This window comes from Phalacrocorax carbo, chromosome 1 (genome assembly GCF_963921805.1).
Source record: "Phalacrocorax carbo chromosome 1, bPhaCar2.1, whole genome shotgun sequence".
Taxonomy (NCBI): Eukaryota; Metazoa; Chordata; class Aves; order Suliformes; family Phalacrocoracidae; genus Phalacrocorax; species Phalacrocorax carbo.
In genome coordinates this window covers 197,033,159-197,050,829 of record NC_087513.1, presented here as the reverse complement: position 1 = coordinate 197,050,829, position 17,671 = coordinate 197,033,159, and the positions used below count along the sequence as shown (strand labels likewise).

Genomic DNA, 17,671 nt, shown 5'->3' with positions numbered 1-17,671 from the left:
ACCACATGCAAGACCATATGGAAAGAACATGAGTAAGGAAAGAAGCTCAAAATCGTTAGGAGCTTGGAATGGTTTTGAACTAGAGGGAAGCAATAAGAGGAGTGACATTCATTTTAACAGAAATGGAACCAGGCGTGTGACACTTTGAAAAGATTAGATCTTTTTAAACTTAAGATTGAGAGAAAGCTAAATAGTGCAGAGGAGCACATTTGGAATGATATGAAGAGGGAAGTCAGAAAAAACACACGTCCCCAGCTACAGGATGAAAAGAACCTGGCAACAGAATATGATGAACAAAGTCTCGCTTACATTGGAGGCAGAAGACTGGGAAATAAAGGAAAGTTAAACCTGTTTCTGTAGCCTCAAAATAAGAGAGGAAAATTAAAATACTTAGCTTTAAGGAAACTAAGAAACTAAATGAACCTGAATAGTCACGTTGAAAACATGACAGAAGGAAAACAGCCAGTGGGTAACACTGAGTTAAAAACATATGGGAAAGACAGAATAGGACATACAAGTGGTGTCATGTGTTAACAGGAGTTTACTGTAGATATTGATAAAGCAGTTGTATCAACAACTCAGCAGTTATATCAACATGCTCACGGACTGACATGTGCAATCTAAACAGAATAATAGTAATATTATTAACAGTATAAATATGATAGATAATATTAAAGACTATATTGCCAATGACCTGACCAGGGTGATTACAGTGAATGTGACTTGCTGTAGTGGATCAGAAGCACTATGAGAAGAAACTGTATTTTTTCTTTTACCTTTGTAGTATAACGTAATAATTAGGTCCAACATTCAGACCACATTTTTACATCCCACATATGACTGGTTTTGGGAGCAGTTTCTCAGGAAGCAGAGTAATTTCCTGACTTAATTCTGACCAGTGCACAAAGTCTCTTTCATGTTGTTGTCAAGGAGTGTATTGTAACATCAGCCATGTTGATGTAAGAGTAAATATCTTTGATGGAGTAACGAGAGCTGAAGAATCTTAGTCAATGCTCTTAACTTAAAAAAGGGCATAATGTAAAAAGGAGGCAACCTGTGAAAGGAAAAAAATTTTTGCATGTGATTATTTCAAAATATCATATGCTCAGGATAAATATATATTTAAAAGACATGGCTAAACCAGTATAGCTAAAAAGCAGGAAAAAGAGAAGTTGTTAGAAGCAGTTTTCATAAAAACATGCTTGTTGTATCAAATGGGGTAAAAAGGATCAAAATGCCAATAGGCTAAATGTAACAACACAGTAGAGGAGTCCAAGCAGTATTTAAGAACTTGAAAAAAATAAATATTTTTTCAAATTGCGTGTAAGGCTGCCACAGAGACTCTAGACAATCAGAGTTTAGGAGGACTATTCAGAGACAGTAAGGCTATTGAAGGAAATAAATTCCTGATAAAGTATGGTTGCATCTTTTTTCCCAACAAGTAACCAGTTCTGATGTCAAAGTTAACCCTGCTTTGAGCAGGGAATAGGGCTAGATGATCTTCAGAGGTCCCTTCCGACTTTCATGTTTTGTGATTCTATGTTTCTGTTTTGGGAAAACTGTTACATGATCAGCCAGACTACCTCTCATCACTTCATGAGCAATCAAATGCAGTAGCACAGGTGTACCATCGTTCCGTAACGAACTCCAGACTTCTGTCATACTTGTAGAGGGCAAAAATGCAGACTAAGCAGTCGCCTACTTTGCCTGTTTGTATTAGTTGAAAGCCTTAAGAATTTAAGTGACTCATAATTTGAGTTATTTAGTTCATACCTAGCTTAATAATAAATATTTTGTTAAATACACTCTTAAAGAAAAAAAAAAGTCTAGTGGAATGAATCTGCTCAGGCTTCTGCTTCACATGTAGAGTATTTTTAAGCCCAGGGAAGAGGGGGAGAGAGAGAAACCTCACAAGCCAGAAGAGCCTGCAATAATTCCTGTTCTGATATTGACTGCAATACATTATGTATCTTCCGTTCTCCTGGTGGCCATGCAGTTCTTTGTGTAAATACTTAAATGACCTTGGCACCATTATTCTCAGTCTTTCTTTGTTAGGTGAAAACAATGGCTGTACAGACCACTCTTTTGTCTTCTGAAAGACTTAGTTATAAATCTGTAATAGTAATGAGAGCTCCATGAGGTCTGGCAGTAGCCTTGTTGAAGAAACACTCATCTAGAGGTGGGTAGCTCACCCACATCATCATCCAATCACTTCCTCATCAGTTACTCTAAGTTCTTTGTGTTCTTGAAAAAATTTTTATTGTCTACCAAAACAGAGTAACATCCATGTTGGAAATCTCAAGAAAGTAAATAATGGTGACTTTTTTTTCCCCCCACATTACAGTACTTAAGGTCGTTCAAGGCAACTTAGCTGTAATGGTGACTGAATTTCAGGTGTTTTTTTTTTTAAATTAAAGCATTTTAAGGCATTTTACATGAAAGATGTGGGATTTCTCAGACCAGAAGCTAGCTACTTCTTAAAATGTTAGTAAGGCGTGCAAAAATTTAAAATGATTTACAAAAAAACTGTTTAGTATTTTTGTTTGGCCTTTTGATTCTGAAGGAAGTATCATGGAAATGACTTTTTTCTGATCCAATTAATGTTTTGGGAGTTTGTTAAGGGAGGAAAAATAAATCAAGTTGAAAGATTGAAAACAAAGTTTTAAAATAATTTTTGCTGTAAATGAGATTCAAAAGTACACAGATATTAGACAAAGAATAATTTTTAATATTGCACTTCATCCTATGCTGTCAATGACAACCTTTCAGCTATTGCGGTGGTACCTAAAATGTGCAAAGCTGTTAATTGTGACCGTGTCATAGTTATTATGTGAATTTGCACTGCGGGGTATGCAAACAGTTAACCAGGCCATATGAATTTCTTTGCTGTTTCCACAAATTACGCTGCAGGGATCCAGCTCTTCTTAGCTGATGACACTAGTTTACAATTCAAACTGTAATAGAGTATATAATACACAAATCTCAGCAAAGCAAGGTTGGGCAAGATTAAATACAATATGTTGGTACGAGGGAGGTTGAAAGGAATTAGAAAATTTTCATCTAGTCATGAGAGTCTGTGTTTTCCTTGCCTTTCTGATTTGTCTTGAAAGCTCTTCCATATGGATTCCAACAGTTTCCCTTCTTTTCTTTTTTTTTTTTTTTTCTGTGAACAACAGGTTTGCCTCAACTGTTTTTCTTCTGTCAGGAAAATACTCCAGCTGCACCTATTTCCTGTTGGTTAATCAGCTGACTGCTTCTGTCCTCCACAAAGATGAAAGTGTGCATGCCTGAATGCCACCAAAGCATGAAGTCTTAGTTTACTTCTGATGTTCATGCTATTTAGTAATACACATCTAGCCCAATGCATTCTATAAAACCAACATTAATGCACCTAATGTTCCACAAAGATACTGTATGCAGATCTTCACTTGTCTGAGGTGACAGATTTTATTTCAGTTTACAGTTTGTTTATAATGGCATAAGATTTTAGTTTAAATGATTAGAATGGTCCTTCTACTGAACTGTTTTAGTTTGGCACTATCACCTCTTTCATCCCCACACATAATGTGAATTTTCTTGCATGTGAATGAATATACTGCATGTAAAGAGAGAAGAGTAGAAGCACTGATGACTGAAGTTCCCCTTCAAAAGACCCTGTATTGTATGAGCATGAATGGTACAAATTTCTTCATGAAACCTTACCGGTTCTTCTTAACTCTGATTTGTAAAGGTTCTCGAGTGCTAAGCCTTTTGTCTCTTTGCTGAAAATCCTAACACAGTTGGAAACAGTCAAAAAGCATAAAATGCTAATAATTATGTAATTATTAATGGAATTATAGTTGTTTATTAGTATTAACTGAGTAGTTTTATATTTAAATTATGCTTTCTAATAGTTTATTATTATTAGTTGCTTTATGACAACATGACAAAGTACTTCAGTAATGCAGTTCTGAACTGTGCTTAAAGAGAATTTTATTTACGTTCAAGAAAATAACAGCCATTTATGAATAAAAAGTGAAAACCAATTTGTACAATTGAAATAAACTGAGATTGCTTATTTTAATTGAAATAGTATTCAGTCTTCAGTAATTCCTACAGATAAATAATTACTGAAAATAGAAAATATGATTAACAAGTTTCTACTCAAGCTTGCTTTCCCAAACAGATTTTCTGAATAGTTTGCAAATTTCTTCTTCAAAACACAGCTGTCTTGACTGAATACTCCAGAGCTATCAGAATAGCTTTTTGAACTTGATGCCCAAACTAACTTAAATCCAATAGTAACATAGTTGGTGGACAGTTTTTCAATATCTAGATATCAATATAAAAATCTCCTGGACCTCCGAATCATGCAAATCACAGAGGCTAGTCTCCAAATCTTGCATGGAAAAAGGTGGAGTGAACAGGAGATGTTCTGTCATGGCTACATATTTTTAGAGGTATTTATGTTTTTAAAAGCTTTAGTAACACAATGTAAATAACATACAGCTCTCTCATCGGGAGCTCATATGTGCATTCCTATAGGCATGAATTTCATGCATTACATACAACACAAGTTATGCCTGAACACATGAGAAAACCTCACTTGGTCAATATATCTGCAGTGTACAAGTAATTCACAAGTTATATCTATTACTTAAAATCTATGACAAATCTTTTGGCAGCTAATTAGCATTCAGTATCTGTTTTAAATCAGCAAATGGGCAAGGAGTAAATGGATAAAAATAGATCCCAGTAAAACAACTTGAAAATACTTTGGAATAGCTTGATCCTGTGAATTATGGGCACAAAATCCATAAGGAATATGTGAGTAGTTGAACTTAATCCTATTTGACTTCTGATTGTGTGGGCCTTTGAGTAGGAACACGAAGAAATTCCTATTTCAATTAAGTAGAAGATTTTTTTATTACAGTATTGCTGACAGAATCCAAAAAATACATGTTTTCATGGCCCATTAGATGACGTCAGAATTTTCATTCTGAAACTAAATTGCCATTTTATCTGCAGTCTCGGTTGTCAGGACTGTTCTTACTCTCTGTAGTTCATCACTGTGTCCTGCCTCCTTGTAAAAGAATATAAAGATAATGGTTACCGCGTCATTGTACACTGTGCAAACTTCTTGCTTCTCCAACTAACTTGTGTACACCCAGGTGCATAAGTAATCACTTCCTTCCTGGTGTCTGTTTACGATGCTCTTACACAACCAACTTAGAGTGTCGTGGTTATTCCATTTACAAATCACATTTTTTATCTGTTGTTTTCCTTCTAAAAGTTTCTTGAATCCTGGCACACGTCACCAGCCAACTATGAGAGCTGCCCATCTAAGGCTTTCCTTTCAGCCCAGCTTCCTAAAACAGCCCAAACCTAGAACATATAAGTCAGTAATATGGAAAGTTCCAACTGTATCAATTCTTAAAGAATTTCCCCTGTAATTACTTCATACTGGGCCACTAATTCTCTTAAAAATCATGAAGTATTATATTAAGTAGAAAAATTTAATCCCTTTCAAAGCAGTCAGTTGTCTAGGCTGGCATTACTCATTTGCTAGGACCAAAGCAAATTTTGGCAGTATTAATAATGCTCAGGAACAACAGAGCTGTTTTTTGCCAGGAGAAAATAATTTGTGCAGGGAGCAATGCTATGCTGGGAGATGTCCTCTGTGGAATTTCTGAAGGGCTGAAACCAATCACAAAACTCACAGGCTTTTTGGTGAAATGCATAATGGATTTTGACCTCGCCTCATTAAACAGCAGTACATAATACATTATGTACAAAATCCTCAACTCACACAATAAACATTTTACAACAGGGTAAAAAAGGAACAGAGGAGAACAGGAATCAAAAGAATCCTATCTTCTTGTTAAATTGCATGCTCTGGAAATCATTTGGGTACAATTAATTTGACGAAATGCTTATGTCTAAAACATGTAGACATGTACATATGAAAAAGTCATCCCAGGCTCTCTTTATTTCTCCTTTTAAGGAGAGAATTTAAACACATCTAAGGTGCAGTTCACTGAATATCTAAAGTAGACATCTAAAATAATTCCCAGATAAATAATTCCCAGCAGGGGTAGGTTTATCTCCATTGACTGTAAAGGGAGTCCAGGTTGACTGGCTCAGATATCGAAAGCTAAATTGTTGGTATGTAACATCGTGAGATGAATCCCAACCTCAGAGACCACTGTGATGAGGCTGACATAAAAATGTGAAGATCTGAGAATTAATTTACTCTTTATCAAATGGTGTTTCTACTGCAAAATTTACCTTGAAGATGTAGCAAACAGCAACACGAGGAACAGGCAAAGCTTAGATGCCACAGCTAGAGATTTGTTGTTGAAGCCTCGGCTAACTTCATGAGACTGAAGTTTCTGAAGAATGGTCCATTTTCGCACAGCCCTATTGAAATAACCTTTTAAGCGGTCTTAGAAGTGGATTTTATTTATTTCCTAAAAAAACCCAAAGCAGTCTGTCTTGTGAAGGGGGCTTCTGTAACTACAGAAATTTCTGTAGCTGTCATCTATCTTGTTTCTTGTTATACTGACACTTAGAAAACAGTAAGAAACTCGGAGGATACCCTATGTTAGGGTATTAGATAGTTGTACTATATCTGAGCAAGAACTGCACAGGTTATTTCTCAAAGTATATCTGTTGATGTCACCAGATAAGAGTTACTGCATCCTATTCTTTAAGTGACATTATTCAGGAGAAATCCGTGTTGAAGTAAGGGTAAAGGTTTTTCTAAGCATTTTATGAGACCCATTGTATGTATAAATGTCCCAGTTAGTCTTACTTGGCAGAGGTAAAGTAGGCATAAGATAAAGGGCAACTTCTGCATGAGTGATATTATTTCTTATGCAATGATCAGTGGGAAAACATAAAAAAACCCAGTAGCAACTCATATATATAAAAATGGTATCCTATAATCAGTACTAGGTGCTTGAGTGATAAACAGAACTGAAAAACATAATCTGAGAGTTTTTAAACAAATGTAGTTCATGAGAATATTAAGTAACATCTTGTAAACCTAATGTTTTGCAGTAATGTTAAGACAAGTTATTTCAGAATCTATGATTCTCCACTAACAAATAATTTCTGCACTAGTAAATCATTACTATTTTCTGTATTTTCAGCAGATGAAAAGATTTATATACACAGTATCATGAGCAACTGAGACTGATAGCAGCAAAAAATTAATTAGAATATCATATCATATCATATCACTTGTCCCATAGTGACTGTAGCACAGTTACATCATGAACTGCTGATGATCAAGACTCATTTTTAATATACATAAACAACAAATTAAAAGGTTTTTGAACTGAAGTGCAGAAATAAGATGAATACTGCATATGTTCAAAGAGATAATGCATGAACTTCAGTTGTAAACTCGTATTGCGTTCTCTGTCTTGTAGTTCAGTAGGAGGCTACAGGAACAAAAGATTACATCTTTCTAAAGATGAGGGTTAGAACTGAGAGCCACAAGCTTGTTACAGACACAGGATGGCTCTGCAGGAGACTTGAAAAGAGCTCCTTTAACGACTCAGAGTAATTCAGCAGCTGGGCAAAGATGTAATTTAATCACTTTTTGAAAGTTGTGTGAGCAGAGCACGGTGATCTCATTCCCAGGAGTAAATTCTGAATTGAGAGGAAACCTTGTGTGAAACCCCTCTGAAGGGATTGTCATTTGGGAACATTATATTGTAGGAAAGCTCACCAGTTTTTGGATGTAAGATCCCTGTGGATATACCTGGCTCATGGGAAGTGCTTGAACTTACAATACCTATTTTCTTTCTGACATCCATGGTTGGGTTTGGAGTTTTGTTTTGGTTTTTTATATTGGTGGAAATGAGACAGATGTGGCCCACTTTTGTTATAGATAACTCTCTCAGCTGTTGAGATTTTATTATTTTGGCTGAAATTGTAATCTTTAATGAACGGCTGGAATTGTCGGTGATCTCTGTGCTATGAAGGTGAAAGTTAGTGAATATACTCATGTTTTAAGGATGTGCAGTCTGGTAAGATTTTTTTAAATTCAAAGAATGCTTCTTTAAGAACTATAATATAAAGTGAAGGAAGTTGTTTAAATGCAGCAAGTAATGTTTTTATTGCTAATATATCTTTAAATATGAATATCTGATAAATAGAGAAATCATTATTTCCCTTACGTTAGTAAGAGCCATTTCATTTCTTTATATACAGACTCTGAAGCTTAACATATTTTGGCATTCCAGTGATACACAGTTAAGTCTTGCAACACAAAGAATGCATTTTATTACTGAATTGAGGAAAGAATATGTAGAAGTGTTTTTAAACCTGTGCTTACAAGGTACTGTTACCACTTGTAGCTATTTTTTCAGTAAAATAATATTGCTCTGTGAGCCACAGATTATAATATGATTCTATGAAATATTTTGTGATGGAAGAATTATAATACTATGAAAAATGGGAGGAAAGTGTTGCCATTCTATATAGGATAAAATAAATTTAAGCCTCCGGAAAATGGCTATGGATGCAGTTCATATATTAAAACATCACATCATGGGTACCAAAAAGTAAGATGTAAGTGGAATTTGAATGGCACATGATGAAAATGCTTTCTAGGTGAAACTTGTTAAGAGTTTCTAGTTTCTAGTAACTTGCTATTACAATTGCATTTTCATATTTTTCTTCATTTAACTCAAACAACTAAGCAGTCCATTTTTTTCTTTACCTAGCAGATGGTACGTGAGCAATATACTACAACAACACCAGGCACTAGCCTAGAGAGGCCGAAGAATGAATATGTCTACAAAATTGGAATTTATGGCTGGAGAAAGCGTTGCCTCTACCTGTTTGTTCTCCTCCTGCTTATCATCCTAGTTGTCAATTTTTCTTTGACAATTTGGATTCTTAAAGTGATGTGGTTTTCCCCAGTAAGTGTCCTCTTTAATTTTCCATTCTTCTCATATTTTCTTCTCTTCCCTGCCTCACAGCTTCACTTACTTTCCCTGCCTCACTGCTTCACTTCTTTTGTATGTACATCAGCTTCTCTGTATGTAATAGATGTTTTTTTCTTCCTTTTCAACTGTAATTTGTACTTTGGTTGAAAGTATATAAGAAATATCTATCTTTGCACATACTTCCTGATCTGTAATTTCTGTATTGCTACTAATCTTTAAAACACTGAGGTGGTTGATACCTTATATTGAGGTGAATTCTAACCATTCTAGGAGAATTTATTTTACTCTTGTCTCATGGTCGCTGTTTAGTTTATATTTTGTAAATGTGTTTGCTGTAATTTTATCTCATACGGAATTCCTTAGTGTTAAAATATTGCTGGATTTTCTTAGCTTCCTTCTATTTATCAGCATCTAAAATTTAACAATTTATTTGCCCAATTAATTACAACTCAGAGGTAATTATTACTACTTTGTGCTTGAGGCTAAGCAGCTATACTTTTCAGGAATAAATTTAATAACTTCCCACTGTCATATATTTTAATATTTATAACGTAATTTTGCATGCGGTAGATTAACAGGTGACTTTCAGAAGTCTGCAAGATGTAGCTTCAGTCAGAATGCAATCACAGAATCCCAGGTTGGAAGGGACCTCAGGGATCATCTAGTCCAACCTTTCTGGGAAGAGCACAGTCTAGACAAGATGGCCCAGCACCCTGTCCAGACGACTCTTGAAGGTGTCCAACATGGCCAAGTCAACCACTTCCCTGGGGAGATTATTCCAATGGGTGACTGTCCTCACTGTGAAAAATTTTCCTCTCGTGTCCAATCGGAATCTCCCCAAGAGCAACTTGTGTCCATTCCCCCTTGTCCTCTCCATGTGACTCCGTGTAAAAAGGGAGTCTCCACCTTCTTTGTAGCTGCCCCTTAAGTACTGATACATGGAGATGAGATCCCCTTTGAGCCTCCTTTTCTCAAGGCTGAACAAACCCAGTTCTCCCAGCCTGTCCTCATATGGCAGGCTTCCCAGTCCTTGGATCATCTTGGTGGCCCTTCTCTGGACCCCTTCCAGCCTGTCCACATCTTTTTTGTACAGCGGGGAACATCCTCTATCCAAAATGCATCAACAAATATTAAAGCTAAGCTAAGTTGTTCCTAACATGTAGTTGTGATACGCAGATGACTTGTTACAAGGAAAAAAAAATTCCTATAGCTCTGCCCCTTGTACTGAAGGAAGTGATATATTAAAGTTCCCACTGCCTATCGTTATCATGCCCCTGTCACTAAATGAAGGCCATTTTATCTTCATAGAAGCATTTTTCTACTCTACTTTTTCTTACGATAAAGAAAGTAGGTTAGTTTTTTAAGTCCTGCTTACTAGTATAGATACCGGTGCTTGAATTCCCGTCAAGTTTCTTCTGCCACAAAAATTCTTTTCAGCACTCTTACTGTCATACAGGTTACAATGCAGAACATCTTAGATCACATATAATTTTTCTGTTATGCAGTTCACATGGAAGATGTTCACTTAGTGACTGTACATCATGAATCACAGAGAACATGAGTAACTCAAAATTGTTTTCTGTGTGGCTTGGGTTTATATTTTTAAGGAGTTTTAAAAAATATTTTCTGTTGGTTTGGTTTCTTTATATGAAACTAGATATTTCTTCTCTAATATCAGTCAGATAGAAAAAGAGCATCAGAAACTCCACTGCTAGGAAATCCTATTTCCTACTAGTTATCTGTGAGGAAGGCACAAAATGCCTTGATCTGCTGAGGGGCTATGTCCTTCTGCCTTGGCAACAAGAGCAGTGGAATAACAGCTCAAGTAGCGCAGGCTTACATTCTTTCACAGGGTGGACTATGAATGCCATGGTTATAAGGGTTTTCCTAATTCTCCGTTAAAGAATCTGTGTTCCAGACACACCCAGTTAAATAGTGACTTAACTGTAATGCCTTCAGTCATTTGGGATAATTATAGGGAAATATCTATATTTCAGCGAAATATCAGCTGTAAGAACATTTTGCAAAGTATGCATGTGTGTCACAGTCCTCAGTACAAGTATGTGCGAGGTCACTAAGAACAGAGAACTTTTTTTGCTGGGTATTGTTTTAATAGAGTATATCTGTCAAGACAAGAAGTAACTCTGAAGATACCAGAAACATCATCCAGAGAAGCACTGCTAACCTCTAAGAAAAGTCTAAGAAAGAGTCTAGATGTTAACTGCATGTTCAAAGTCTGGAAGTGTAACTGAAGCATTGCAGTCCTTTCCTGTGCGTAAGGAAATGCCGTTTGTCTGTAAAATAATACAAAAAGCAAGTTGTATTCATACTAAGGTTGATAAACATATTTTGAAAAAACATTATAAACTTTTTAAGGGGTATTTTTATAGTACCGTCCTGAAGAGAGTTTTTGCTCAAAGAAAACTAAACATGACTGTAGTATGTAGTTTTATTAGGAGAACAGTTTTGTAGAAGGTGCTTTAGTGTTTGACTGACATAGTTTTATAACACAGCCCTTTCATAAACCCACTCAAAGTTGACAAAGTTGTTATTTAGACGTCAAAGTTTCTTTTGTAGGATAAAAATTGTTTTATTTTTCTGTAAAGCATCCTTAAATCTTCCATTAAATAATACCTTGCAGTATATAAAAATCACATGCTATGTCTATTCATCGATCCAATTAAAATAATAATGAAATTATTAACAGAGCTTTGACAAGCTCTGTCATAGAATTAATCCATGCACACATCTTCTGGCTCAACCCAAAAAAACAAGCAGTGTGATAAATACTAGCAAACAAGCTAAGCTGATACAGGAGAACATGAACCAGACATAGATCCGCTGCAAGATGAATAGATTTCAACCTCCTTGTAGAAATTTGGAAGGATGATGAAAAACAAACTTTTCTACACTCCATTGTTTGAGAGGCCTTCAGCATTAAATGAACATGACTAAACCAAAGAGAATTTAATTTCATTTCTTAATATCTAGTCTAAAAGGGAACAACCTGAACAGAGAATATATTCCTTTTCTCATACTGCTTCAGTTGCATAATATATGAGCATCCCCAGGTTGTGCAGATTGATTCACAGGTATCAGTTATGTCTCATTCTTATTTTCTTTTTCTCTCCTGGAGTTTAGGGCAACAGGGTCTAAAGTTTTTTGGGGGGTGAGAGAAGAAAGCTGTGGATTCATTATATTCAGCTGTTTTTGAGAAGACAGAATCAAATAATTATGCCTTCAGCTTGGTGAATAAGGTGAGATAGAGTAACTTAAAAACTAAAATTAGTTTTGCATGAAAATTAGAAATTTGGAAAAAACTGGAGGTTGTTTTTTTTGCCCTGGACATAACATGTCAAAATTTTGCATGAAATGCAAATTCCAGATTTTGTTTTTAACATACTGAGGCTTTCTGAGAACTAAAGCAGTCTGCTAGTCCTAAGAGTTTGGAAACTAGGAATCTTGAGGGATTTAGGGCTGCAACAGGATGAGGATGTCAGAAGTCCTGTGAACCATTCTGAAGGGTCCAATAGGTCTGAAAGAGGGGAACTTCAATGCTGCGCAGCCTCGCTTCAGTCCTTGAGAAAATGATGGAGCAAGTCCTCTTGGAAGACATTTCAAGGCCCATGAAGGAAAATAAGGTAATGGGGAGCAGTCAGCATGGATTTACCAAGGGTGAAGGATGCCCAACCAATATGATTATTTCTCTGATAAAATGTCTGGAATTACAGACAATGGGAGGGCACAAGATATTATTTACCTTGACTTGAGCAAGTCTTTTAACACTCTCCCACAATATTCTTGTACCCTAGTTAGGACGTTACAGCCATGAAGGGTGGACAACCAGATAAGTTAAACTCCGAAGGCAGACTCCGAAGGTAGTTACTAATGTATTGAAATCTACATGGAGGCCAGTAATAAGTGTTGCAGGGGTCTATCCTGAGACTGGTCCTTTTTAACAACTTTATCAATGACTGAGAAGAGGTGGCAGAATGCTTACTCACCAAGTTTGCAGATAATACCAATTTGGGGGTACCATTCAAAGCTTTCAAGGCTCAGGCCGACATTCAGAGGAGCCTTGGCAGGCTGGAGGGATGTCCAACCTTATGAAATTCAAGAAAGACAAATGCAAAGTCCTGCTCCTGGTCCCTGGCACCAGCACAGGCTGGTTCTGCCTGGCTGGGGGCAGCTCTGTGGAGAAGGCCCTGGGGTTTGGTGGGCAGCAAGCTGAGCATCAGCCAGAAGTGCCCCTGGCAGCGATGAAGGCCAAGAACTTCCTGGGCTTTGTGAACAGGGGCAGAGCCAGAGACCATGGGAAGTGATTCTCTCCCTTTACACAGCACTCATTAGAGCATGCATATAATACAGCCTCCAGTTTTGAGCCTCCCAACAGAAGAGAGATATTGACAAACTTTAGTATAATTTTTGTTTTTAAGAAGTTTTGTCAGTGGTTGGCCATCTGATGTTGCCAAGAGATAATATCTTTTTTCCTATAAATAGTATTACACTAGTGATTTCTTCTGAAAAACTCATTATTAATCTTTTTTATGCTTCTGACAAAGAGAAGATAAATGCTTCACAGGAAAAGACATACTCCTTTTTTACCTTGTTGTCTTAATTGATTAAAATGACTGTAATTATAAAATAGTCCACTGACTCTTAGCTTAGAACATTTTAATTTCAAGGCCATCAGTTGTAATAGTCTAGATGCGATCATATGAGATGAAAATTCACCCTTCTAGACACTATCAGATCCTGAAATATTTAACTAGAAAAATACGGAATATGTTGAATGCAAGAATACTCACTGTCATTGTTCTTTTCCTTATTGTTTTATAGAATATAGAATGGGCATTTCTCAGTCTTTCTAACTGAAACTTTTTTTATTTATATGGAAAAAGTTCATTTTTATTGGGTGGAGGTAATGCATGCTTTAGCTGTCAGATGACTACAGCATTTGCCTTGGAGCCAGAACCTTCTGTTGTAGCTTCTGCTCCAATTAATATTTAATGAATTTATGTGAAGTAGAACAAACTACAAAAAGAGAGAGTAAAATATTTCCAGCATCAAATGTACTATAATCTGTTGGTTAGAGCATGGATCTCTGGGAGAACATATAAGATTAGATTTTCCCAGGGAAAGGAGGGAGGAATTTTAATCTGGGAGTGCTACAACCCAGTTGAGTCCTGCAACTGCTTCTTCTTATGTAAAAGGACATCAGTACCTCTTCACGTGGCCACTCTTTATCCTTGTAGACTTTATTCATAACATGGTCACTTATGAGATTTTGATTGTGTTCATGTCCAATGGTGATCAGGTAGTTTAACTGCAAGAGTATTAGTATGCCTAGGTCACTTGGACAAGGGAGCAGGACTTTTAAGGATCTGTATTTTGGAATTTGATTCTTAAATTATTTAAGTATCTCCCATGCCTCTAGAAGGCTGCACGACTGGCAAACAATTTGGAAGAGTTGGACAGTGTTGAGCTAATCTGTATAACAGTGTTTTACAAAACATTGAGCCTCTGAAAGCTTTCTAGAGATTAGCTGCTCAGTAGGAGGCATTAACAAGAGGTATTTGGCTTCTCAGTTTGTTACATAACTGATGTAATTTCACAACTATAATCTTGTGCTTGCATTGCTGCCTCAGTGATTTCTGAGGGTTTTTTTTTCTTTTTGAATTTTTACTTTTCCATTATCTTTATATTCCTTAGAGAAAACAAAGTTCATGAGACTGATTTCACATTTTCTCCTGAATGTAACAATCTTTAGCTGTCCTACCCTGCTATCACATAGAGAATTAGTACTCATGTCCTCAGGACTTCACCCATAATACTGACCCATTGTGTCGACACTGTAATCAGTGAAGACTTACACCAAAACTTTGAGGTCACTATTGCATTTCATAGATTGTCATGCTAGTTCTCTGTTGTGGTTTAGCCCCAATCAGCAACTGAATACCATAGAGCCGCTCACTCACTCCCCACAGCCCTGTGGGGTGGGAGGGAGAATCAGAAGGGCCAAAGTAAGAAAACTCACGGGTTGAGCTAAGAACGGTTTAATAATTACAATAAAACAGTAATAATAATAATATTAATAATATAATGAACAAGAAAATAACGAGAGAGAGAGAGAGAGATGAACCCTCAGGAGGAGGGGGGGAAAAAAACCAAACACCAAACAACAAGTGATGTGACCGCTCACCACCCGCCAACTGATGCTGCCAGTCCTCGAGCTGTGACTGTCACCATCCCTGGCCAGCTCCCCCCAGTTAATATACTGGGCATGATGTTACATGATATGGAATATCCCTTTGGCCAGTTTGAATCTGCTCTCTTAGCTGTGCTCCCTCCCCTCCCGGCTTCTTGTGCACCCAGCAGAGCATAGGAAGCTGGAAAAGTCCTTGACTAGTACAAGCACTACCCAGCAACAACCGAAACATCGGTGTGTTATCAACATTATTTTCCTACCAAGTCCAAAGCACAGCACTAGGCCAGCTGCAGTGAAGAAAATTAACTCTATCCCAGCTAAAACCAGGACATACTCTAAAACTCAGGTGTGAAAAATGCCCCTGATTAGATGATTACCATTTCTGATGCACTAGCAAATCTTGTTCAGAAACCTCACATCAATTGTTACAATATCATTTAAGTTATGCTACATTATCGTAACACCAGGAACAGTCACGTGCCAAGGATAATTCCTAACCTTTTTTAGCCTCTGATGGAGGAACTCATGTTTCCATGGGTTTAGTGGATGCCACAGCTATCACGGTCTCCAAGAATAAGAAAGGTCATGGCAAGTGTGCTGTATTTCATGTTGATAAGGACAGACAGTCATGAAACAGGAGTGTTCCCCAGGATAACTAGTTGCCTTTCTCCAGTCTGGAGTTTAGCATGTAGTGCTGTTTTTTCTCTGACACAAAAATTGAAGCACAGTGTGAGTAAGAGGGGTAGACGGGTCGTTACAGTTTTAGATGCAGTCAAACATGATTTGAATCTGCACTCAATCCCATGTTGCCCTGCCATCCATGTGAAACCTTACTTGGGTCTGAGTCACTTTACAAGAGGAAAGAACAACCTGTGAATCACCTTATCATGAATGAAGGGCCAAGCACAAAATGTCCAGTCAGTCAATGTGTATTCTGAGCTGGTTCTTCTAAGAACAGGACAAATGTTTAGCCTGCTCTCATGCCTGCACTTCAGCTGAACATACAGACATAGGCGATGATAATCGGGAAGGTCTCTGCACATTTAGACTAGAGTGTGACCTTTACTTCCAGTTTCTCTTTTATGCACATGTACTTCTGGCACTGGAATAAATATGACAATTGCTACAGTTAGACAAATACAGGATTTTCCAAATATTATTCACAGGTATTTTCTTCTTTTGGTTTACTTGTAATTGTGAGTGCTCTACCCATACACCTGGTCCCAGAGACTATTATCACAGACGTACCACTCTGTTAATCTTCTTGGATTCTTATGGGCAGTTAATAATATAGACAAAGTATCAAAAATTATTTTAAATTATTTTTCAAAGTTTCCTATAAGAGAGTATCAATTTATTTATATTTAATTGTATAAGAAAATGTTGAAAAGCTAACTATATAATTTTACTATATATACACATTTGTTGGCTAATAATGATACTGGTCTAGATCTATAAATGTTAGATGTATTTTGAAATAAATTAACCAATTATATAATCAAATACTTGTGTAAACAACTATTTAAGCACTTGACAAATTCAGGCACTGAGGATGGAGGGAATTACTTAAGGAAATATGAAACATACGAAGGTAGGAATGTGATGAATAAAGAAAGCAAAATTTTAACTGAAAATCAAGTAACACTTTCTGACAGTGAGATTTACTAGACTGTGTAATAGCATGCCTTATTAAATTGGAGATGCCCAATCATTTGGAACATTTAAAACCAGACTAGACAGCAATAAAAATGTGTGGTAAAGAACACTCATTCACAGCAAGAGTTCTCCACTGCAAAGACATGCACTAATGAACTTGTACAGCCTTTCCATGCATTTTATGATTAACAGTGTATGCTCCATGGATTTAGTTGCCATTTTGAGAATGTTACATTTTTTAATACTCAAATGAAATAAAATATTTAATTATTCAAAAATTCTCCATCTAATTTTCACTAAAATATTTTTATGTGAGAACACCAATTTCCCATAGTTTCTACTCTGAATAATCCTGAACAGCTGTATTTTGCTATTTTTCCATTAAGTTAAATATAATTTGTCTCCAGCCAGGCCACAGTCACTCCCATTGTCTCTCTCAGGTGGTCAATATTTAAATATTTTATGCAAAGAGCAATGGTTGAAAAGAAAGACATTGAGATACATACTGTAGAAAAGCTGTTATCAAAGAAAATAAGACTTATCAGTAGTGTTATATGTACTCCCACACATATGTATATAACGTATTGTCTTTAGTATTTGATTATTCTGAATTATATTGTAAATCAAATCATGAGTATGTGAAAGTGCGGAAGAACACTTGTTTAAATGAAAAAAATCTAAGTTTACTGTTGGAAAAATTTATAATATTGATAAAGAGCTTTAAAAAATCTGAGTACAGTGAGATTGTAGTGTACGTGCAAATTTAAGAACCGTGGACAGATGAGCTCATGAGGGCTTGACTGCAGCTCCTGATTCTTCTTTGCTTGTTTGAAGTTGTATGAGGAAACGTAAATGAGGCTGCTCT

General features: G+C 36.4%; 1 protein-coding gene across 8 annotated transcripts in view; it reads left to right on the top strand.

Moving 5' to 3' along the window:
- Positions 1-17,671, top strand: part of SGCG (sarcoglycan gamma) — a 144,729-nt gene that overhangs the window by 59,155 nt on the left and 67,903 nt on the right. For 4 of the 8 annotated variants that reach the window (XM_064441152.1, XM_064441149.1, XM_064441154.1 and 1 more), the window contains one exon: positions 8,721-8,915. In XM_064441152.1, coding sequence (XP_064297222.1) covers positions 8,721-8,915 — 195 coding nt within the window. Of the gene's footprint in view, positions 1-8,232; positions 8,330-8,717; positions 8,916-17,671 lie in introns of those variants that run through there. The other 4 variants (XM_064441151.1, XM_064441150.1, XM_064441156.1 and 1 more) reach the window with 2 other exon arrangements.